The sequence below is a fragment of the Sardina pilchardus genome, chromosome 24 (assembly GCF_963854185.1).
Source record: "Sardina pilchardus chromosome 24, fSarPil1.1, whole genome shotgun sequence".
Taxonomy (NCBI): Eukaryota; Metazoa; Chordata; class Actinopteri; order Clupeiformes; family Clupeidae; genus Sardina; species Sardina pilchardus.
Window position 1 is genome coordinate 16712534 of NC_085017.1, and position 24761 is coordinate 16737294.

The window sequence follows — 24761 nt, forward strand, 5'->3', positions numbered from 1 at the left end:
ATTTTACAAAGATATCGAATTATTCAGCAACATTAATGCATTTGCATTACTTTATACTTTGGCAATTACATTGTGTAAATAGGCTTAGGATATACTCAGCAAGAGAATGGTGGTGTTTATTTGTTAGTGTAGTTTGGAGCTTTCCCACGCTAGGAGTCTTTGCTGCCATCATCAGGTCAAGACCTGCACAGTGCATAGGCCACATTAATTAGGCAACACTACTGTGGGGTTACCTTCAGTTTAATTTTGTGGGTGGGTAGATGACAGGCTGACAAAATCATGTGTTATGATTATTTTCATTCGAAACACAAATAATAATAGGGATAATGATAATAAAAAAGAGTTAAACAACAATGTGGTTATTTTCCACAATGATGTAGTTATTCACTATTCAGTGCAATTCCAGTGCAATTGTGCAGTACCAAGCTCCCTTTGCGACCATGGTGCAATTCCATTCTGTTTTCTTATTGTCTCCTTGCATAAAGTGCAATCACCAAACATTAAAGTGGCCGGTGATTGTGTGTGCTGTTGCACTGAGCATCAGCATATATTCATAATGCACTTTACATCAAATCAATGATTTCAAAGTGCTGCAATGCACAAAAAAGGATAAAAGAAACATCATAGAAGAATTTAAAACTAGCATATTAATATAAGCTAAAAACCAGCCTTACTAAATTACTCGAATTATAGAACAATTATCTCAAATAAACACGATTTTCATATGTGGGCTTTCATCAACATGGTTTTATGAGTTTTAGAGGTATTTGAATGCAGGTTTTTGTATGCTTTTTAGGCAGTAGCCCACTAGTGTTAGGGCAACTACTTACTCACATAGCAAAATAACTCTTAATGGCCGATTTTATTTTATAAATTGTACAAAAAAAATAATTAAGAGCTGAACCCCTTTTGGCATGTGTGTGCTTGCTTTACAGTAACCATCACCCTCATAGCCCACTTTCAGCACAGCTTACCCAGATTTGGGCTCTCCTTTAGGACACTGGGAACAACCGTGTGATCTAATATTAGATCTGGTGTAGAACAATGCAGGCTGAGGGTATGAGCATGATGAAAATAAAGACTAAGGTAGGTATTGATTGCTATATTAAATGTAGAATATAGAACAGATGCATACATATTAGCATTCCTGAAGAAACAGACACCACAAGTCATACAACTCAAAGGGTTTAATACCATCAACTTAACCTTAAACAGCTGCCAATGCGAGCAAGTGCATGACCAATAACTACTACTAGAGCTGAAAGTAGTTGCTCAGATAGAAGTCCAGTCTCTAAGCTATCTATGCTCAAACTAGTTGGTGAAACTGTTTTATCGATCACAATCATGATGAAAGGTTTGGCTATGCACACTAAATATTTTCTTCTCCCCAATTTCATTTTTGCCTCTTTATTGTGGACTAAATAACTATGCTGAATGGAAAGACATTAATCCAAATGGAGGACAACAGAGTATCTTTATTGAGCTTCGATAAAGCCTATAAAAACATTTGACATGCAAGATGTATAGCAATTTACATACGGTGTCTGAATGTGTTTGTCCTGAATGGAAGGCCACATTAGTCAAGAGCAGGAGAATGACACATTCAGTTTGGCATCTAGGAATACAAACTCACTAAATAACAGATTTTTGTTCTGAGTACTGTTGCCTCCTAAAACATGTGTCTAAAGAATCAGTCAACATTTAAATATTAAATATTTTATTTATTTGCTTCAAAGAACATAAGCAAAGGTGATGGATGATAATGACACAAATCAATCTTGTCTGCAATTCAATATAATATAATTCAGTATATTAATAAACACAAAACAACCCATGTTTTTATGATGGAGTTAAACCATTTAGTTCAGTTGTATGAACTCTGTACTGAATGGACTGCAAGTGGGCCTTCCAGAGCAGAGTCTGGGGCAACTGCCGGAGTATCAGCTCATCATAAATAACGACAAGCCAGAGATGGTTATGGAAATGTGTATGTATGTACGTGTGCTTAGTATGAGCGGATGGCAGGAGGGATGGCCGCACAGTCCTCCATATTCAATGTGTCATCAATTACAGGCCTGTACTCCAAGGTGACCTAAGGGGAAAAGACACACACAAACATTCAAGAAACATTAATCAAATGTATTAAATTAAATCAAATCAACACTACCTCCCGCCATAAATTAATCAAAATGTTGACTGACAAAGATGGATGCATCAAGGTTGCACTGATATTCAGTATGAAAGCTCTGTCTGACTGCAATTGATCTCCAGCTCCATGGGCTAATACATTTCACCATGGTCAGAATGATCCATGTTATTATTTTAAAACACTTGATTTTAAAGCAATAGTTTTTCCTCCACATAATCTGCCAATATTTGTGCTAACTCAGGTTGACCGAAGCATGTGATGTTTGTTTTCCTTTGAAACAAAAGGAATGAAATAGCTACTGTATATATTCAGCATTCAGCACAGTACCAGTGCAACAGTGCGGTACCAAGCTCTTTTTGTGAAAATGATGCACATCCATAATTCTTAATTATTTTGTTGTCTTGTTGGTTCCTTTACATATACAAACGTGCACACACTTAACATGCAAGTGGCTTGTGATTGTGTCTACCAGGCTGTACTGAATCAGCGTGTAAAAAGTGTCACCAGCATACAGATTACTCTCTTGGATGTTTCATATAAACACAAAGATTTCGAGGAACTACATTTACCAGCTTCAACTATTTACAGTATGGTACCACATTCCTCATTTCCTCAGCATGCCTACCTTTCCTGTCTCAGGGTCCACATAGGACAGTGTGTGTTTCCTCCAGTGATCTTCGTAGGGCGTCTTTTCCTGTCCCTGAAGGGGCTTGGCGTAGTCATACTCATCAACACGGTCCTAAACCAGAAGAGGTCCTCCACATTAATACCATTAATATTTTAGAGAATAAACATTCTATCCCAGTGCTTTTGAGGGGCCCCCACCATCCCTTTGATTACAAGCACTGTAAGCACAACGTACAGCACAGCTAAATGCTCAACTCTCTAGTCAACAGTAAGAGGGACCTGATCAAGAGTGTCTAGGATTCGGAACATGTTAAGTGCGCGAGAATATCAACTGTTTAATTACTAGAGCTAATGTGTAGGACAGAAGTCAACGGCACGATGTGGAGAGGTGACCCACCTTGAAGTCCTCTCTGGCGTGGGCCCCTCGGCTCTCCTTGCGTGCCTCAGCAGACTGGATGGTCTGTACGGCGTTCAGCATCAAGTTCTGCAGCTCCAAGGTCTCCACCAGGTCTGTGTTCCACACAATGCCTATGCACGGAGAACACAATGGTACCATATTTGTTGGTCATTTATATAACATTACGGGTTAACTTCTTGTTCATTGTTTTAGCATAATTTTTCTTTATTTTTTCCCTATCCACTCAGTAGCAGACAGGGAACGAAACCAACCTCTGTCAAAGGTCTTGATGTCTTTCAGGGTCTGGTACACGGCGTCCATTTTCACACATCCCTCCTTAAGCACATCACCGGTACGGAAGACAGCGGCATGGCTCTGCATGGTCTGTGGACATATGGGTCGAGACAGGGGAAGAGATTACGGTCGCGTGGCAGCAAAGGTCCTCAAGGACATGGCCCCACTAATACCACACGACAGAGTCTGAAACTGCAGGGTTAATACCTGATAATCTCACGCCAGTAATCTCGTGTTTTGTCCAATTTACACAACAGCCGTAGTAATTAGGGTGTGATTGTCATGTCCGCAAACAAACTGTAGGATTTACCCATTTCAAATTGGATTTGATATATGATTCTAAATTCTACTGTTTGAACCTGTGCACGATATCATAATGATCACTCCTCAGGTTAAACTCCTACTACAGCAAATGCCTTGTAGTCAGTTTCGATGAACAGGGTCAACGCGCCATCCCAGGGACACCACGAACCTTCTGCATGGTAAGCCTAATCTCGGAGGTCCTGATGTCTCCGTTGGCGAAGCGGATCTTGTCCAGGTTGGCCACAGACTCCTCACCGGCATTGTCCTTCAGCGGTGGCAGCTTCTCCCCTACAGTCACAGAGAGATGATCACCAGGGTCATGACATGAAGTGGAAAGTTCAGTTTTTAAACATTTTCCATTTTATCTCAGCAGCTTAAAGGGATAGTTCGGGTTTTAAGACACAAAGTTATATGGGTTCCCTGTCAGCAACGTTGTGCATCAGCACTGACTTACCCCCCGACAGCGTCCTGTGAGCCGAGATCCAGACGGTTTTTGATCGTTTTTGATGCTGAAGAAAGTAGTCCGGCAAGTTGCTGGGGTCACGAAAGTAAAGTGTTTTTCTTCTCAAAACCATATGCGTTCAAAAGAGTGATATATTGCACCACAAAAACGTTGTCCAGCTGTCAGTAGCGCGCAGTGATAGGAATCGAGAAAAATAGTGCCAAGTGATAACGAGGTTTGAATTTTTCCTGGACAACGTTTTTGTGGTGCAAATATATCACTCTTTTGAATGCATATGGTTTTGAGAAGAAAAACACTTTACTTTCGTGACCCCAGCAACTTGCCGGACTACTTTCTTCAGCATCAAAAACCGTCTGGATCTCGGCTCACAGGACGCTGTCGGGGGGTAAGTCAGTGCTGATGCACAACGTTGCTGACAGGGAACCCACATAACTTCGTGTCTAAAAACCCGAACTATCCCTTTAATAACAGAACAACCTTGCTTTTTGAAGCATCTCTGAGCGGTTGACGTGTCAAAAAAAAGATGTAGTACGACTGTTATACCTGGTGTGCAGATATCGGCAATAGTGAGGGCGCAAGCGCGACCAAACACCACGAGATCCAGAAGGGAGTTGGCGCCGAGGCGGTTGGCACCGTGGACGGATGCACAGCCGGACTCTCCGCACGCGTACAGCCCGGGCACAACGTGGTCCTGGCCGTCTTTGTAGGTAATACACTGGAAAGGTCAGAAAGAAAGGTTCACCACTGATCAGCTAACAAAACAGGCGGGTTAATTCCTATTGGTCACCTTGCTTTTTTTTTAATATTTGAAAACTCACAAAATACTGTAAGCATTTTGCTACCTCGTCAGCAATTGGTTGCAGTCATTCAAGTTAATAAAAAATAAAGTAAATAAAAAAAATTAAACGCACCTGTCCCTTGTAGTTGGTTGGGATGCCACCCATATTGTAGTGAACCGTTGGCAGCACGGGGATGGGCTCTTTGGTGACGTCCACGCCGGCGAAGATCATGGCGGTCTCGGAGATGCCAGGCAGACGAGTGGCCAGCTGTTGGGGGGGCAGGTGATGCAACTGCAGGTACACATGGTCCTTCTCTGGACCCACACCCCTATGGAGGACGACACACACACAAACACACACACACACAATGAATTATGACTGAAAATGCTTTGTTGTGTGTTTACAAAACCATGTACGTTAAAGGCCTGAAACTTGTAATCCTCACACAAGGGTGATATGATCCTTATCTGCTTTAGAGTTAGTTTCAGTGCAACTTAATGGGTGCAATTGTGCTTTGCCCGTACAGTCACTAACAAGTCTACAAAGTATTCTTATTCTATGAAGAATGCAGCTGATGAGTCATGTCACGTGCATGTGTCTGTGGGTCTGTGTGTGCGCATGTGGGTGTGTGTGTGTGTCTGTATGTGCCTGTGTGTGTGTCTGCATGCATTTGTGTGTATAGGGTGTCACCTTGGCAACATGCCAGAGGTGTCAGCTGAGGATGGGGGTAAAGCAACTATGTTGACATTTGGACACAGGCTTTGAATAATCTCTGATCATAATCAGAACATAGTGTTCCCAGAAAAAAAAAATACTCATGTGAACCACTTCCACCTACAGTATGACAACAAATCACCTTTCGTTTCAGACTCAATGATAACAGTTACTGGACTTTACTGAACACAACACTGGGTCGTACCTTCCCTCACGGATCTCAATGGTCATGGAGCGGGACACCACATCTCGGGAGGCCAGGTCCTTGGCATTGGGTGCATATCGCTCCATGAAACGCTCACCCTCGCTGTTAATGAGGATTCCGCCCTCGCCACGGCAACCCTCTGTGATCAAGCAACCGGCTCCATAGATACCTAGAGGGGAAATGTTAGATCATAAGCCACATGAGGCCAGGCTACAGGTTTGCTGAGGACACCAGCTGGCATAATATATTTAGCACATACACATTGCATAATATATTTTGCACATACACATTACAGTGACATTTGATATCTGCAGGCGGGGGGTAAGAAACGTAACGTGAATAAATTGTTCTGATGTGCCACATCAGAAAATGTGATGACACCATGGCAGAACCATTCGCAAACAAATGGTCTGCAAATTACCACTATGTACATCATTACTTGTGTTATAGTGGTATTGCAAGTTTACAACAACTCACTCTTTCACCATAGCTCAACCTTCCTTCTTATGGTTTAAAGGAATAGTTCCGTATTTTACACTTTAAGACCGTTTTCTGTATTGCCTAGCATGCAAACGAGTGTTTGACACCGAAATCTCGACGATTGATGCTGTTTCTGCAATTTGGCTGCATTAGAATGTTCTCTGTATGGCTTTAACATTGCTCGCTACGGGCATGGTATATTCGGTCCTTAAAACACCCCTAAACGTTCTTTTTTTAAAATGTGCAACTCACCGAGTGGTTACTGGTCTTCAACGATCTTCTATAGCAAGTTTTGCAGCAAAATTCAACTTCTGTTGTGTTATATTAGGCACACACTGTTGTCAGGTATCTGAAAAAGTACTTCCGGGATTTCGAAAACCCCTGATAAAAGATGACAGAAGCTGTAGCGAAACTTGCAACAGAAGATCGTTGAAGACCAGTAACCACTCGGTAAGCTGCACATTTTACAAAACGAACGTTTAGAGGTGTTTTAAGGACAGAATAGACCATGTCCGTAGCGAGCAATGCTGAAGCCATACAGAGAACATTCTAAAACAGCCAAATTGCAGAAACAGGATCAATCTTGCTCGTTTGCATCCTAGGCAATACAGAAAACGGGCTTAAAGTGTAACATGCCTAACTATTCCTTCAACTTTAGACTTTCACAAGTCATTCATTAGTCATTCACAAGAATTTAACCACAGTGACTTGGATAATAACCGGTGCCAAAACAATTTGATTTTATCAGCAATTCAGATTGCTGGGCAATCTATGTGCATTAGTCAGCATTTCAGTCTGGCAGTGAATGAAGCCATTTGCCATTTCTCAACCAGATGTCTTAGTAATCAGCATGACGTTCTCCGGGGTGCAACCTGCAACTCACCTGTGGGGTGGAACTGCACAAACTCCAGATCCTGGCAAGGCAGCCCGGCACGGGTCACCATGGCGTTTCCGTCTCCGGTGCTGGTGTGGGCGGAGGTGCAGCTGAAGTAGGCGCGGCCATAACCGCTGTGCAGGGAGACACGGGTCAGTAACAGAACAAGCAAAGGGACATCATATTCCATTTCACAGTGTACGGTACATGTGAAACAACTTCATATCGATCTTTTACACTGAATTTTAATTAATCCTCTTAGGGCTGCACGATATATCTAAAATATATCGTTATCGCGATATCAACGCTTGCGATGTGTAAGTTGTTTCACATGTACCGTACACTGTGAAATGGAATATGATGTCCCTTTGCTCGTTCTGTTAAGTAGGGTTCACACCAAAGATTCCCGACACGACGAGACTGAGTTGCAGCGGTGTGAATTAGAAGTTGCACGTAGTTGCAAGCCGTCGCAGAGCATTAAACACGTTGAGTCGCAGTCGCAAGGTTTTAGAACGTTGCGGCTCGTCTCGTCGGGAATCTTTGGTCTGAACCCTACTTAACAGAACAAGCAAAGGGACATCATATTCCATTTCACAGTGTACGGTACATGTGAAACAACTTCATATCGATCTTTTAGACTGAATTTTAATTAATCCTCTTGCAATGTTATTTCACTTCAGCTATTATATTTTACATACACTTGATCTGTTGTATTGCATGATATGTTAAACGTTCACGGAAAGGGCTGCTCCTACCCAGTGGCGATGACAGTGTTCTTGGCCCTAAAGCGGTGGATGGAACCATCCTCCATGCACAGGGCAATCACTCCTCTGCACTCCCCATCTTCCATCAGCAGGTCCAGGGCAAAGTACTCAACAAAGTAGCTGGTGTCATACCTCAGCGACTAGGAGAAAACAAGCACACATAAACATATCATCCAGAAAGAGCCTGGGGATAAACTGATTTCTGCCCCAAACAGTCTATTTTTCCCATCATAAAAAAATACAACTCAACATCTTTGATTCATGTTTTACTCTACAGTAAGTTTAAATATGGTTGCATATATAGTGTAATGTGACAAAAAACATGACCAAGAGGACAGAGGGGTAAATGGGCATCTTACCCGTCCATACAGAGTGTGCAAGAGGGAGTGACCGGTTCTGTCAGCCACACAGCAGCATCTGTGAGCCTGGCCTCCTTTGCCGAACTTAAGACTCTGACCACCGAAAGCTCGCTGGTAAATCTTGCCATCCTCCGTGCGGCTGAAGGGCATTCCAAAGTTCTCCAGCTGCAAAGACAGAGGGAGGGTAAATGTGTGTGTGTCAGTGTGTGTGTGCGCGTGTGCATGCATGCATGTCTGTGTGTGAGTATGCATGCAAGGGCTAGATGCAAAACATTTCAGCACTACAAGGATCTTGCAGAATAGAGGTTACAGAGTTCCTGTCAACAACGCCCAAAAGTGTCAGTAATTAAGAACGACCCAGTACAGTAAACGTAAAAATAACATAGCGGACTAACATACATGCAAGTAGAATGTGAAGAAACTATGTAAACCATTTAGGACCTTAGCTCTTCAGCTGACAGACCGCTCCGAAAATAGTACTGACTGCTCAGGAACAGTGATGAATGGGCAAAAATTACGCAAGACATCTTAGAGGTGATGGAAGTTTTGAGGCTTCTTATTTTTCAGACTGGTAAGCTAAACTTCACTATGTTTACACATTCAGGCAAAACAGAACCAAGAGCATTAGCATCACAACAAAACAGCCAATAGTGTGAACATCCACATAAACAGCAAATGTTCCTCTCACCTCAACCACAGCGGCCGGGGCCTGTTCAGTCATGTAGTGGATGGCGTCCTGGTCCCCAAGCCAATCAGATCCCTTTACAGTATCATAGAAGTGCCACCTCCAATCATCGCCCTCCATGTTTCCAAGAGCCGCATTGATTCCTCCCTAAAGGGCCACGAAACAATTTCTGATTCAGCTGTGGCGTATACACTTATGTATGCAGTATACTGTACATCAAGTCAGACAACGTGCGGCAGAGATTGCATAAGTTGAGTTTCCTTTGAGTCTGCGACAAGGTGACCTTTGGACTTTTTTAGTCAAGAATTAATTGCACACAGACAGACTTCCGACAGGGACATACTGTAGTGACCTTGCAAGTAATCCAAACATTTATATGCAGACAGAAACAAGCTGACGAATCTAATAAACCATTTAGTGTAAATGTACCTACTGTGAATACTCAAGGCAAGTTCACATATTTTTAGAAATAACAATAACAATTTAATGGCTCTGAATCTGAGGTCTTTTGACAGTAAATGTTTACCTGTGCGGCCACGGTGTGAGACCTGGTAGGGAAGAGCTTTGTGACACAGGCTGTGTTGAAGCCAGCCTCGGACAAGCCAAAGGCAGCACGCAAGCCAGCGCCGCCAGCTCCCACCACCACTGCATCAAATTCATGATCCACCACTGGGTACTGTGTGGAGATCTGTGAGCAAAGTCATGCACATGTGATATGGAGAATTTCATTAGATCAAGCATTGTTTGGCATGGAAGCTAAATGTTTGAAAGGGAATAATCACTGCTTCTATTTTTTGGACACAGAATTATCAACTATAGCATGCATGTAGAAGAGAATATTACCCACAATCAATTCAGTGGTGCATTCTCTGGTAACAAAATGACAATAAATCACATCAATGTTGTAAGGTCCATGTAATGAAGATATGGCTCGCTCACCCCAGAGGAAACTTTAGCAGTGTCCCTTTTCCCATAAATGTTAAAGTGAAACTTTCTGGAGTTGGTCTGGCATACTGCTGGAAGCTGTTGAGAAATGACAGTTATTGGAGTCAAAGAAATCAACAGAACTTATTATTCTGTTACCTAAGATGGTACATTGTATTGTTTGTATCTAGTATTTCACAGCTAGTTTGTGAACATACAAAATTTCTCCTCCAGCTCCTAGTTATCAGAAATAATCGTAGTGCCTGAAGCACTACCTGACAAAAATAGAGAGGAAGATCTTTATGTAAGTTGTAAGGTGCAATGACATAACAAAGGTTGACAGAGAGCAAGTGTCTAGCATGTGGTCGTGAAAAGTTAAGATTACATAATTGGCAAACTCTTCACTTTGACACTTGCGACAACTGCTTTTATTATAATTAAATGAACACCACAACTTAGTCGTGTAATAGTGTATTTTAAAAACGTAAATAAAATTTAAAAAATTCACCACAACAAAAATGCACTGCACGCCAATGATGGATTATTTCACAATTCGCTCATGTGTGTATGAAAAGCAGATCAACAATGCTACGTAAACACATCAGCTCTGATCTATGCCAGAAATTAATGCAACAATAAACTCGCAGTAAAGGTACGAGGTTTCAGAGATAATCTTAATAACATATTTAATTGCAGCCAAACATCTTCCTTCGCTACCTTAGCTTGCTAAGCTAGCTGGGAAAGCTAGCACTTTCCCTTGACTGACCTTCAGTGAGTGACTGTTTACATGGCTAACGTTACCTAGCAAGTATTTTAACAATAACCATGCAATGTTGTCGACAGACAGCATTCTCCCAACATTGTATCGGATTAAACGAGCACCATTTGTGCGATTACAATAAACCAAATCTCTAAACTAGAGTGAAATTGAAAGCTAACTTCTTGTTAGCCATCCTATGGGATGATTATCTAACCGCACTGAATGCACTATTACAAAACCAGCCTCCAGAAATGGACAACATTAGAGTCTAAAAACGTGAAGCTTAAATGAAGCGTACGAAAACTATGAAACCTGTAGCAGCTACACTTTCACAACCTTCGCAGTTAATCACAAATCACTCACAGCTTTTGTTGTCAACACTTTTTTCCCGAGAACACGGGAGGCAGTGCACACAGACGCCATGTTGGTTGTTTCGAAAGACACTCCAGTGGACGCACTTGTGGACGTCAGCACGTTCATGTACATTGATTATGGGGAAGATTCCATTCACAACTGTACAGGGGTGCTCCTAAATACAACACTATTTCGAATATGTATTTAAAATGCATAGGTAACTGAGATCAATGTAAAGAAAGTCTGTGTATCACACACAACAGATAATCTGTTATAGTGACATATGATCATTTTACTTTAGATGTTGAGTACGCTTCACATACGCACCTACTTTTCGTACAACAGAAATGTAGCATGCCTGAAAGAGGAACAATATTCCGTACCAGCGTGTGTTTACGGTAGCCTGCTATGAATAGGGAGGGAAAGTAATCTCATCGCCACCTGGTGGTTGCGTTCCTAGAGGCTAGCGGGAGGGGATGGGATTTTCTTTTAGAAAAAATACATCTCGGCCCACGATCGGAAGTTAGTTAAATGCCTTCAATATGCTATCCATGTAGGTCAGCTCTATTGCTTCTAGTGGTCATACTTTATTTTTTAGGATCAGTTTAATTGTTTTGAGTTTGTTTGTAACATGGTGATAACGAACTACAGTACTAGCTACAGTAGCATTTGACGTCACCAGTTTGGGCGCTTCATCTCCAACTGATCAAAACGGCAATTTGCTGAACTGGCTTTACATATTTTTGTAATAACAGAGAGCGATGTAAACCGCGTGGTAATTACCTTTATGTTGGGACAACTTGTGTTGTGCTCCTACCCACACAAGACCTGGCAGTAAGTCTGATTGTCTACTAACTAACCAACTAGCTAACAGGCTAATAAACAAACGATGCTAGGCGAGTAACGTCGTGGAAGGGTGTCACGTCACTTGAAGTTGTAGTCCATTTATGAAATGAAACGAGCAATTACGGTTTTTTTTATTAAGGCGAAATAGGGTCTGATATTTTCACAGTTAGTAGATTATTACAGTATGAAGACTGAAAAATATTTTTGGTGGATAAGATCGCTGGAATAGCTGCGTAGTATTTTTTTGAAAAGTCGGTCTATGGGACTTAACATTGGAGCTGCTCTTCGATAGGAACGCAACCACTTGGGGCGCTGGTTTTCACTTTCCCTCCCTATTGAAAACTGCAACGAGAGGCTCCTGTGAAATTTTGTTTCTCAGGTAGGCTAGCTAACAATTTTAACATTTGTTTATGTTAAAGTTATGTGCTAGTAATATATTTGAATCGTAGTTTTAAACCGCATGCATTGCATAGCCTAGCCTATAAACGACACAACGTGATGATGCCCTGTCCGTTTGACAGTTCGCGACCTCCTTGATGTTGTTGTTAGGCTAAGTAAGTTACCTAAATAAAGCCCCCTTTATTGTCTTGTTTGACCGCAGCGTAGATGAACAACTTGAACGACCCAGACTGGAACATAAGGCCCGACCAGCGGGCAGGTGGGGATAACAGCAAATGGAATTATGCCCTCCTCGTGCCCATGCTGGGCCTCGCTGCTTTTCGTAAGTGACATTACAGTTTTCACTTGGTTCAAAAATATCCCTTTTGAGCTAGTGTTAACAATCACCAAGGAGAAGGTGGGCCTTTTGTCAGCTGTAAAGAACAAGTGGTCTATTGCAATAATAGCCAGCGCAGCAACCCTGTAATAAGTGCCTGAACCATTTAGCCAGGCAGGCAATACACTGTTTTTAAGTGGGCGCAACTGAAGATATGCACAAGTAGACAATTTATATATTTAGTTTGTGTGTTTTTCATCTTCTGTACAGGATGGATCTGGTCCAAAGAGTCCCAGAAGGAGATCCATGAGGCCAGGACCAAGTATGACAAGACCATGAAAATCATCCAAGACGACCTGGAAATGAAGTACCGGCTGTCACTGACAGAGAACCGCAAGGAGACGGTACAGTTGGAACTGGAGCTAGAGAGGGAACGCAGGCGTGCCGAGGGATTCAAGCAGGCCTTGGTCTCACAGAGCCAGCAGCTTATGGAGGAGCGCCGGAGACTGAGCCGTGACCGCCAGGCCCTGGACCTGGAGAAGGGGCGAGTGCAGTCTGGCACCGCCGGGGCGCTGTTCGACGAGGCCCTGGAGAAGGAGAGCCAGCGGGAGCAGATGGCGATCCAGGCCCTTGGGCAGGTGGAGGAGAAGCTGGTGGAGAGGCAAAGGGCCTTCTGCAGCATCCTGGTGCCCAGGGAGAAGAGGCTGGACATGGAGAAGGACCTGCTGGTGATGGCGGCTCGCGATCCGTCTCTTGCCCGACTGGACATGGACGACAGTCTCAGGGACGTCTTCAAAAATGACCGCAGCTGTGCAGAATACCTGAACACAGACAAACGCAGGAACGGGAGTCTGATGTGGGTCTATCTGAGGTACTGGCGGCTGCAGGTGTCTCTAGAGAAGCACCAGAGGGCCGAGGCGTCTCTGCTGGGTACACAGCCCACTGAGAAATAACATGGCCAAGAGCATATTGTGACATAAACTATGTGACAGATTAACACTCACCTGAATAATAAGATGAACATTTTAACCATGCAATGCACATTCCTGATGTATAGTCCTTTAATGGAAAATTATGTGGAAAGTTTTTTTTTGAAAACTATAAATAAAATGTTTAAATAGACCACTCAATTGAACTCTCATTTCTTACAAAAAAGAAATTGTAGCTCCACTAGACTTTAACAGAAAATAAGCATTTGGTCCCTAAGGGCCACTCCCCCCACTGGGCCCCCCAACCGCCAAACAAATGCAGTTTTAACATTATCCTTTAACTCTTCCTTCATGGTAGTAGTGTTATTGACTTAGATTGATGTTTGACGAAACATCCACACACATCCACTTTTCTTAAAAGTATGTCTTTGGTCTTGGTACGTTATTACCAGCTGGTTTTGGAATTTGACAGTCAAATCCAAAACTCAAATCTTCAATCTGGTTAAGAGGACAGACACAATTATGGGTACACCAGCACCTCTCAACCCACAGCAGCTTTTTGATCAGGCAACAATCAGGCAGGCTAAGATCATTCTGATAACTCTCATGCATTGTCTTCAGAGTTTATATTGAACTCAGGAAAGAGGTACAAGTACAGTACTCATTTGTTCCGCTCTCAGTTCAGCTCATATTGAGCAGCGATGAACATACAACTATGAATTCATAAATGTATATGTGACTGAATGTATATGGTTGAATGGAGGAATGAATGCATATATGACTGAACGTATGTATAGTTAATGGATAAATTCATGTATGACGGAATGGATGGTTATGGAAGTAGGAATGAGTGTTTTGTAAGGCATGTATGGGAGAACAGAAGAATGTAGCATGACTTTTTTGCACAAGTAAAGAAAATGAGTTTGAGTAGCCCAAATGTTTACTGTACATTTGTCCTCTAAACCAGTGCTTGTTGTGTATCTCTTCTGTAACTCTTGCAGCAATTTCTCCCAGTGTCTAAAAAAATTCTCCTTGGGGAGACTGATGAAGATACTTCGCCTTTAAAAAAAAGAAAAAAAAAGAACAAGTACATAATGCACCTCACGCATCGCCAAAGGGCGATTGTCTTAAGACACACCCTCAACAATTGAATGTAGAATGACTACATGAGGAAGATCAAGTGCAACTGAAACTAATGTTTGGGTGAAACTGTGTACAGGTACGTACGGTGACTATAATGGTTTTAGGAATTGTTAGTGCATGTCTGATTGTAATATTTTCTCTCAAAAAGGATGTGTTGAAAATAACACATCGATGTGTTTGGATAAGGATAACACAATTTTGTGTTGTTTTCCGACACAAATTGTGTCATTTGTTACACAATATGTATGAAATAACACAATTTCAGTTATCAGTTGATAGTACTGAATAGGACATGTAGCCTATGTTACTGTATTTCATCCACCTTTAATGTCTTGTTGGACTGCAGCAGAGATGAACAACTTGAACAGCAAATGGAACTAGAAATGCAATTCCAAGGAATTACCAGTGCATGAAAATGCAAAAATAGATAGATAATGTAGATATGGTTACTAAGGTGTAGCTAGGGTAAACATGGTGGTTGCATAGTTTACAGAGAGTTGATAGTGTGAAGGTAGACAGTTTAAAGATTAAACATTCCAGTTCTAATTAGCTAATGATTTCTATTCATGTTAAAATGTTGATTAGCTAACTTAGCTAATGATTTCTAGCAGTTACGCTAAAAATGTTAATTATGCTAGCAATGCTAACTTTACTAACAATGCTTACCAGGTTGATTAGCTAACTTAACCGATGATTTCTAGCAGTAATGCTAAAAATGCTAACTATGCTAACAATGCTAAATTTGCTAACAATGCTAACCAGGTTGATTAGCTAACTTAGTTGATGATTTTTTGCAGTTATGCTAAAAATGCTAACAATGCTAACTATGCTAACCATGCTAACTAGCTAACTTGCTAGTGAGGACTTTTATTTTGAAACATATGTTGCTAGGGTATCCATGGTGGCCACTATCAGGAAACAAGAAGTTACTGCAGTAAAATTATGTTGGTTGCTATGGAAACAGTCATAAACACTTAATGGTTGCTATGTTGGTTGCTAGGTACATGGAGGTTTCATGTAGTTGACTGGAGGCATAGTGGATGATAACTGACAGTTGGAATGGTTGAACAGTTCAATAGTTGAGTAGTTTCAATGGTTAAATGATTTAATAGTGTATTATTGCAGTGAGGACCTTTATTTTGAAACAGTTGTGGACAGAGGAAGTAGTGAAACAGGATCTGTAGTCTTAATGAGATTGTATGCTAAGCCTGAGACAGAAGGTGCCTCTCATAGCGTTTACGCGTCCTCTCTCGCTCCTCACTGATCTACATAAAGAATGATGGAGCGGCAACAATGGGATAGTCTAGCCCTTCTTCTATCTTTCTTTATGTAGATCATTGAGGATCGAGGAGCGAGGGAGGACATATAAACGCTGCTTGAGAGGGACCCACAGTAAATACTTTAAAAGTTGTATGTAGATAGTCTAATTAATGTTGATAGACAGAATGTTTAATGGATGTTGATAGGCAGATTGTTTAATAGATATTGATTGACAGTTTAATGGGTGGATGAGTGAATGGTCTGAAGAAGATGAATGGATAGAAGGTTGGAAGGTTGGGGGGGGGGGGGGGGGGGATGGAATTATGCCCTCCTCGTGCACTTGCTGGGCCTCGCTGCTTTTGGTAAGTAACATTACAGCTTTCACTTGGTTAAAAAATATCCTTTTTGAACTAGTGTAAACAATCACCAAGGAGAAGGTGGACCTTCTATCAACTGTAAAGAGCAACGGTCTATTGCAATAATAGCCATCGCAGCAACCCTGTAGTAAGTAATAAGTGGTGCCTGAACCATTTAGCCAGTCCCTGAGATATGTAAATGATCACCAAGGAAATATGGATATTCTGTCAACTGGAAATAACAAGTGGTCTGTCGCTATAATAGCCTGTAATAATATAGCCAGGCTACACTGTTTGAATTTATGAAGATGTGAATCTTTTCGTCATGAAAGCCGATGCTTTCATCCAAATCTAAAGTTGAGTATATTTTCATCAATAAGTTACACCCATCTTTGACTGGTATTGTAAGCACCTTGATCTACCAGTTTAGCAGTGTTGATCTGTTGCAATAAAAACCCGTTTGGCAACCCTGTATCATTGACATTCATTTTGCAGACATTTTTTTTTAATCTGAAGCTACCAGGTGTGGAGCTCACAACCTTAACCACTAGGCCTACGCTACCACTGCCCAAAAGGATTAAGCCCGCCAGTTTCAAACTTTCATGATGTTTCAAAAAACATTTAAAAGTGAAGCTAAAAAACAAAATAGTTTTATGGGTGGTATATTCGTGTTTTTGCCTTCACTCATTATTGCAGGGTGGCTATGGTCTAAAAAGTCACAGCTGAAGCAGGATCTAGAGAGGGAGCGCGAGTCTGTCGCCATCTTGAAGGCACAGAAGACAGCCTTCCTCATGGCCCTGGACGAGGAGAGTCAGAAGGAGCAGACAGTGATTGACAGCTCTCCAGAAGGTGGAGGAAAAGCTGGTGGAGAGACAGAGCACTGCTTGCAGCATCCTTCATCCCCTCGAGAAGAACTTGCTGGTGCAATTCAACAGAGATGGGAGTCCGATATGGTCCATTCATGAGTTGAGGAAAGAGAAGGACCAGGCAGAGAAAGACCTGCGGGCGATGGCAGACCAACCAGATCTCGCCTCACTGGGCATGAAGAAGGGTCTTGGGGATATCTTTGCATATGACACCATTTGTGCAGTAGACCACCCAAAAAAGGAGAATAACGGATCTCTGATGTGGGTATACCTGGATCACTGGCGCCTACTGGTTGAATTGCAGAAGCACCAGAGGGCTAAGGCAATAAACAAAACATCATATATTTCAATCAAAATTACAAAATTTACTTAAATTGTGAAGTTCAAACAGATGACTCACTAAATACCAGGAGATACTGTATTTCACACAGGGTGATTTCAATAAGCTTGTGCGTTTGTCATCAGTGAATACAAATTAAGCATCACAGCATTGCTTTGCAGTGCTCTGAATTTCATGATATCAGATTTCATGATGTGATATCAGAAAGGGAATTTACACGTAACCTTTGTTAAAATAACAGTCATGTAAGAAGATGCTTTTAACTTAAAATAGAGTATATCTTCATCAGTAGTGAGCTTTGGTTTCACACCACTGGTCTCTGCCGTTTTATCTACCAGTTTATCGATCCCTGTTGTAATGACAACACTTTATCAAAATGTCAGTCTAAAATTTAAGATGAGTTACTTTAATAATCTTTCCAGGGTGGCTAAAGAGTTCCAAAAACAGGAGCAGATCTGGGCAGTTAAAGGTATCAGTGATGCAGATCAGTTTGAACCAAACACCAACAAAGCACCAGAGAGCCAACTGCCCAATACCCCTATGTTTCCAGGGAGACCTGTTTTTAGGCCTGTGTAGGCCTTCTCACAGAATTTAGAACTAGCAGATGTCCGCTGAATGTGTCTAAAAGTGTTACAGGTTAGAAATCTCTTAGTATCACATATACTATCTTTAAATAAAGATCTCCAATGGATGTCTTGCATGAATCCATGTCTGGGAAACCAGCCCTTCTGTTGTGGTGCAACTTTAGGATAACTCTGATGTGTGTTCACTTATGAATGACAAGGCTGTCGATATGAATACTGCATTCATAGCAAATACAGTGCTACTTGATGTTACGATTCACACACCATTGCATAAAGCAAACCTAATTAAAAAAAAATGTTGTTTGGAGCATATTGTAAGCACTAATGTTGTAGTAATTGTGTGATGGTGAACTGAAAAAAAGTTTCTTGCATATATTACCTTATTCCTTGCCGTATAAATCCCTACGCTTTGGTACTGCAACAAGTCCTACTGCAAGGTCTGTAGAGGGCAGCACTAGCATTCAAACTGTATTCATTTAGGACGGACACATTTCCACATTAGACACTGAAAGTGAGGATAAAAAAGAAAGACACCATGTTGGAATCACATAGATTTTTTTTTTATTATTTCTTTTCTACGTCAGGATTACATTGTTATCTGTGGTTATTAGAGGTGGACAACTGGATGTTACATCTTTGTGACTCCACGAGGACATCAAACGGGCCACTGCTTTGGAAGACCAGAGAGGGGCCGGAGGCGGCGAAGGAGATGGCGCCATCTCATTAACTAATAGTCCACAATAACTGTGTCCACTTTCTCGTCCTATTCAGCAGGTCTTCTCAATCTTCTCCTGCCATACAAACAGCAGCCCATCCCCGGTGCCCTTTCTAAATATTGCAGCAGCTATTTCTTTCTCCACACTGCTGACACCTTTGTGATCTATAAGCCCAGGAGGCTGGCTCTAGTTGCACGAGACATTAGTCCCTCATCACTCCTGGGTATTGCAAACGAAGAAATAAAAGCCCAGGTCACCCTATACACCGTAGCCAGGTTACCACTGACGTGAAACACAGCCGTCGTCCTGGTACCCAGTGACATGCGTCCTCCCATTTCAGAAGTACAGTGGCCTGCCCCAAGAAGCCGGCCGCAATCAACAGCATTACTTAGGGTTAAATGTATACATTTGTGTACAGATATACTGTATAGTAGATCTATTTCTAATAATTTACAAGGATATATACATTCAAGATTCGTTGCAGTCAAGACATCTGCACAAAACATATCACTGTCACACGAATAACAGCAATATGTATTTATATGTACACATTATATTTATAAATATATATTTGCTATATATGTATATATTATAAAATTTCTCTCTCTATCTATCCCACCAGATGTGACAAGTTGTCAAACTCTCTCCTTGTTGGCTGCGACAGTGGAACAACAGAATGACAGTAAGCCCACTAGTATGGTTGAGGCCACCACAAAGTAATTTGCACGACTTCACGTTTCTATAGCAACACGACACAGCGTTAAGAGAAGGGGTGGGGAGGGGAGGGGGGGCACAACCTCAGATCAAACAGGAAGCTAGTATCAGCACAGAGGCGTGCACTGGACAGGAACAGGATGTCATCATCACAGGTGTTGAGAGTATAGTCACTATAGTATGTGCTTTGGGACAGTGTGCTATGGGCCATGAAGAGGCAGGTGGATGAGTGGACACACCTAGCCTGACGCTACACTTTCACTTTTCGATTTAGTTTGGTTGGTTGCTTTTTTTTTGCCATGAGTGGCAATTTCCCTTGTACCTGTGTTAATGCTAGTGCTTTGGTTTGCGATTGTGTTTCCAATGGCTCGTGCACGCTACCACCTGTTATGGGGTGTGGAGTGGGGAGTATCATGATTCGAGGTTCTGGGACAGCAGCCACCTGTCAGCAGAGGACCAGAACAGAAATGATGATCACATCTGCCAGGTCATCTTTTCCCAGTGGAGACCCCGCTGGATATCAGGAACTTTAAACGATCCTGTAAACTCCTCTGGACAAGAGAAGCTTAAAATTCCCCCTCGCACTTGGACAAGAGATTCACACACACAAAGCGATACAAGTGGATGGATTGCGAGCACAGAGGCCTCCCCGAGAGGACCCGTGTGATCTCAATGACTAGGTCTCCGAGGAGCCAGGAGAGTGATGTGTGATTCAGGTCTGGGAGGTGGCTGATGTACTCTGGGGGCCCCCCCGATGAGCCTTTTATTTGTACAGAGAGTCAGAGGAACTGCACGGGGGGAGGCGTGCTTACTCAAATGACCAGATTTCAATGTCCTGCACGACAAAGTCCTCTTTCTTGGAGAGCATCGGGTTGCCGAACGTCTTGCAGGAATGACTCCGGCCGCGATAGAGATCGCCATCGAGCCACAGCCCAAATTCACCGCTAAAACACAGAAAGGCACAGAAAGTGAAGTAGCTCAAACAAGCATACTGACATTAAAACGATTTACATTTACAGTGGTATATGAGAATCATGTAAGAGCCATGGAAGGAGCTGTAAAGTATGTGCCAACTTACCTACCACCCCCAAATGCTAAGGAATCCATATCTCCCTTCATAAAAAACATGTTGTCCCCAGTCCATTTGAATACCTTTAAAACAACACACACACACACACATTAACTCCATCAGCAACATTAGGGGAAGGGAAAAAATGCTTTAGTAATCAGTTATTCCACTTCCTTGACCACAGGCCTTTGAATTACAATTCCACACCTCTAGATTAGGTCATGAAAAACTGCAGGTGGCCTTCTCACCTCAAAGTCTGGACAGAAGGTGAAGAGGAATGTCTCTCCCGTACCGTAGAAGCCATCGCTGACTTTAAAAGGCTCAGAAGCCAGTGCTCCAAAAACCTGCCAACAAAAAGATACAGTTTATATATACCACCACTTCAGGTTACAACCCAAAACTTTGACTGGATTGTTTAAGAAACGTTGAACAACATTTTCCTACCTGCCCATCACTGTCTTTAATAACCAGGAGCACAGGGGAGTCTAGTCCTTGCATAATGCGGTACAGGGTCTTGATGCTCATGCCATGTTTGGTTGTACCGAAGGCCAAGGTCCAGGGATACCCTATTGTCCGAGGGGGCAGGTTCTTCGCAAGCTGAGGATGGCACATTATAACAGCTTTAGAGGTTAACACATGTAAATCATGACTGTTGGGTGAAAGCTAAGCTACTCTTAATGTCGCTACCGACAAGCTACTGGCAAAATGCTATGAAATAATATAAAAATAGAGTTGGACTTGGGTGAAGTGGTATAACGAGAGTCAGACAAAACAACCAATAGTCAAAAGGATGGATGCATAGGCCTAAGTGATCTTCTCACCTTCTCGATCTGGTCAGTCTGCAGCAGGTCACTCGGCTCACTCAGGTTGGGCCGGAACACCTCGGGTTCTGGCTCGCTCTTCGCACATGGGCCCTGCTTGGAGTTGACCTCTGCCTTTGTGGTGATCTGAGGGTATAGGCCAGAGATCTACTCAGTATGTGTGTGCAATAAGTGCAACATGCAAGACCAAGGATCTCAAGGTTCAAGAGGAGAGATAGAAGGGGGAGGGGTGGCAAGTGGAAGGGTTTCAAAGCACACGTCACTCAGCATGGAATGCTATGAGAGCTCAGGAGTCTGGAGGGAGGAAAGGGGAGATCATCGAATCTACATCAGCGACTGGACACACTGGACACGGATGTAGATTGGGAAGTGCAACGTTTGGGGCCGCACTGCCATGCTTGGAGGGCTAAAGTTCGGCTTTTTTCCGCTTTTCCTGGCTTGAGGATTTTCATCTCTGAAGCAGGCTAAAGGGTTCTCAGGGGGTTCAGGGGGACAAGAGGAGCAGGATCAATGGCAAAGCAAACCAAAGGCAAATATCCAAGAAGCACAGGAAATAAGAAAACTTCCCCTGTTCAACGTTTCCATTTAAAAAAATAACAGCTGTATATGTGTATCACGGCAATAGCTTTCTATGCTTGTTTAAAATACTGTGCCAGGTTAGATGTTCACTCTTGGATGTTTGCACCATGTCCAAGCTGATGGTTATGGTATTAAGGTGTTAGTGCCAGAGGCCACACAAGTCTGTATAAAATGTTAGTGGGTATAGGAAAAGAAAACTGTTGCAGACACAACCCCTCTCAGACCTGTCAATCAACCCTGCAGTCTATGGTCAGTCGTGTAAATGTGCGAAGACTAAAATAAATACTCAGCATTGCACTTCACGGCTGTGTCTTCCTAGCAGGAAACCTTCCAAGAACTGCAATGCTGAATCTATTCCAGTTCCATGACCTCTACTGTTAATGGAATAATTTGTCTCCCTTATCGTCTCAAATCTTGTAAACAGTCTAGCTGTGTTGTTCTGCTCACCGTACTATAAACACAAGAGCAAAGATGTTTCCCTACCCTGCCTCCCACCCATATTAAGTCAATAACAAAAAAGAATTTGGATGGCTGGGGTATTGCGCTCAGGGAATGAATGAGGAAGTTATTTATTTATTTGATAAATTATTTGCTCTGAATATGAAATTAATTGGTGCTCTTTTGGCATTTCAAACTTCTGGCCAATCTTAGAATTCCACAGTCTACACAAAGGCCAAAGCAGTCTGCTAACTGGAGAGGTCCAAGTCCTCCACCATCTCAAATATTCACATTCCTTTTTAGATCCCTAATGAGGCCAAATGCAGGCTAAATGTTGTTACTCTAGCCACATGCCATAAGTGAAAACTTAATTTACGTCTAGTGCTGCCTTGGGAATATGGGCTGCACATGGACCCCAACTCGAAGATGGGCTCTAGTCACTTCGACTCGCCCACCATTAGCAGACTGCAATGGTCAATGCATGAGCGCAGTGGAACTGGGCAGGCACCTGTAGGCGTTTGCAGAGCGAACGCAGGTCCTCGCTGTTTAGTGCATCAATCCGCCGGTAGTACTCAGTCACCGACACTACCTGTTGCAGAGACAGGAAGAGCAGTGTGGTGATACGTCTGTCTGCCCTGAGATTATGGTTAAGGGGAATTAAGGGGCCCAATGGAAAAAGAGAGGCCAGTGATTAAAAAAACAAATCAAACAAACAAAACAAAAAAAACAGTGCTCAACATCAATCACTTGAAACCAACAACCACAGTTCCTGTCCATTCAGCATACGTCCACTCATTTTTGGAGAAGTATAAGATTTAGCTGTGATTACAAGATGGGAAATGAATGCATATTATGAATAACAGTTAGTAGTAGCTTGACGTGGTTACACCTGTTTTGTAGGTGGAGTGATTAAGGCATTAATCAGCATTAAAGTTAAACTTCAGGACAGAACAAGAGTCAAGCAAGGCACAGGGAACAGAACATGAGGCCTCAGAGTTAGAGCACTGTCCGACACGGCAACAGTTGTGCCAAGTCATCTGCAGAATCCCATGGAGCCGTCTGGGTCAGGTTATGGTGCCTCCTTCTCTTGAGGGGAGGGATAGAAGGGGGTGACAGCTGGGTCACTCCCCCCTGTGCTTATGAGTGGCCACCGAGGGGCCAATGTGGACTAAATCAGATTAATCTAAAGAGATTGACATGACAAGTGCACTACACACACACACACCAGACAGAGAACAGGCGGCCATGCCCAACCACTGTAAGAAACATGCATTACAAATAAAAAGATCCAAAAACGAGAAAATGTCCTATGCTTAAATAGACTGCTCTGCACAGGACTTCAGCAGTCAAAATACTGTAGGCTACATTGATTAAACACCAACCCGAAGTCAAAGCTTTATATGAAAAAATACCCGATATAATCTCATAACAATACCAATAGTTATTTGCCAAACAGATGTTTTAAGAAACGCCAAGTTTAAGATACTGACGCGATTCAGTCAAGATATTATTTATGATTGCCCATCATAATCTATTACGTCTCTACAACTTCTCACGACTTTATGACACGAAAAACAATCTTCCACCCCCACAGATAAAAAAAAAGAATCAACCAATCTACCAAATAAACATTATAGAAAAGACGTGCTACGTGTGGACGAGCGCAACAGTTTGTGTGCAGTGAATCCACATTAAAAGTACTCTTCCTGCGAAGGCAGTGCTTGGAGAAGATTTCAACCTAAACTCTGAGAGAAATTATCGTCCCAACATGCTGAAAGTTGGCTATAATAACGCTTCCAAACTTAAGCAATCAATCAATAGTCGTTGCTACAACCGTCCTCGCATCAATAGCATAAATCACGGCGTTGGGAAAGGCTGCGTAATTATGCCAAACTTCCATTTCATCACTCAAGTCTGTGTCACTGCGCCCTACATACACGCCACCACTTGCACTTTCGTAAAATACAATATCTACGCGCGGAAGCAACTCGTAAATATAGTAACAAAAAATAGCAAGAATTACCAAGCCAAAGCTGTATTTAGGTGTCAGTTGCGGCTCTTCTTTAATTCTTCTGGAGAAAAACATGGCAATGCAAGGTGGGTCCGTGACACAAATAGTATCCTGAGTCAATACATCCAGTGGTAGGCGAAGCTGAACTCAAACAAGCGACACGGACGGAGGACTGATACAATCCCTTGAGTTAAACGGGCCTGTGTGTGGCGATGTCTGGATCAGTCATGAACCAATAGGAAT

The 24761-nt window shown here is 42.4% G+C and overlaps 3 protein-coding genes across 6 annotated transcripts in view; 1 reads left to right on the top strand and 2 right to left on the bottom strand.

Moving 5' to 3' along the window:
* Positions 1-1700: 1700 nt before the first annotated feature.
* Positions 1701-11262, bottom strand: sdha (succinate dehydrogenase complex, subunit A, flavoprotein (Fp)). The gene is made up of 15 exons (XM_062529203.1): positions 11141-11262; positions 10033-10116; positions 9620-9781; positions 9097-9240; positions 8409-8573; positions 8041-8189; positions 7295-7419; positions 5932-6100; positions 5145-5340; positions 4777-4948; positions 3940-4058; positions 3446-3557; positions 3174-3304; positions 2775-2888; positions 1701-2092 (listed from the first exon to the last, which is right to left on the bottom strand). Exons 1-15 carry the CDS (start codon positions 11255-11257, stop codon positions 2006-2008), a joined length of 2046 nt encoding a protein of 681 aa, XP_062385187.1. The 5' UTR covers positions 11258-11262; the 3' UTR covers positions 1701-2005.
* A 193-nt stretch (positions 11263-11455) lies between these two features.
* Positions 11456-13776, top strand: ccdc127b (coiled-coil domain containing 127b). 2 transcript variants are annotated; one of them, XM_062530103.1, is made up of 4 exons: positions 11456-11543; positions 12312-12356; positions 12579-12698; positions 12963-13775. In XM_062530103.1, the coding sequence occupies exons 3-4, from the start codon at positions 12584-12586 to the stop codon at positions 13643-13645; spliced, it is 798 nt and encodes a 265-aa protein (XP_062386087.1). In that variant the 5' UTR covers positions 11456-11543; positions 12312-12356; positions 12579-12583; the 3' UTR covers positions 13646-13775. The 2 variants fall into 2 exon arrangements, with proteins under 2 accessions (XP_062386087.1, XP_062386088.1); XM_062530104.1 differs by lacking the exon at positions 11456-11543 and having other exon boundaries at positions 12321-12356; positions 12584-12698; positions 12963-13776.
* Positions 13777-18713: 4937 nt separating this feature from the next.
* oxr1b (oxidation resistance 1b) overlaps positions 18714-24761 on the bottom strand; it is a 75750-nt gene continuing 69702 nt past the window's right edge. For all 3 annotated transcript variants that reach the window (XM_062529170.1, XM_062529169.1, XM_062529171.1), the window contains 6 exons: positions 23016-23096; positions 21491-21616; positions 21114-21266; positions 20918-21013; positions 20679-20752; positions 18714-20544 (listed from right to left, as the gene is read on the bottom strand). In XM_062529170.1, coding sequence (XP_062385154.1) covers positions 20409-20544; positions 20679-20752; positions 20918-21013; positions 21114-21266; positions 21491-21616; positions 23016-23096 — 666 coding nt within the window. In that variant the 3' untranslated portion in view covers positions 18714-20408. The remainder of the gene's footprint in view (positions 20545-20678; positions 20753-20917; positions 21014-21113; positions 21267-21490; positions 21617-23015; positions 23097-24761) is intronic.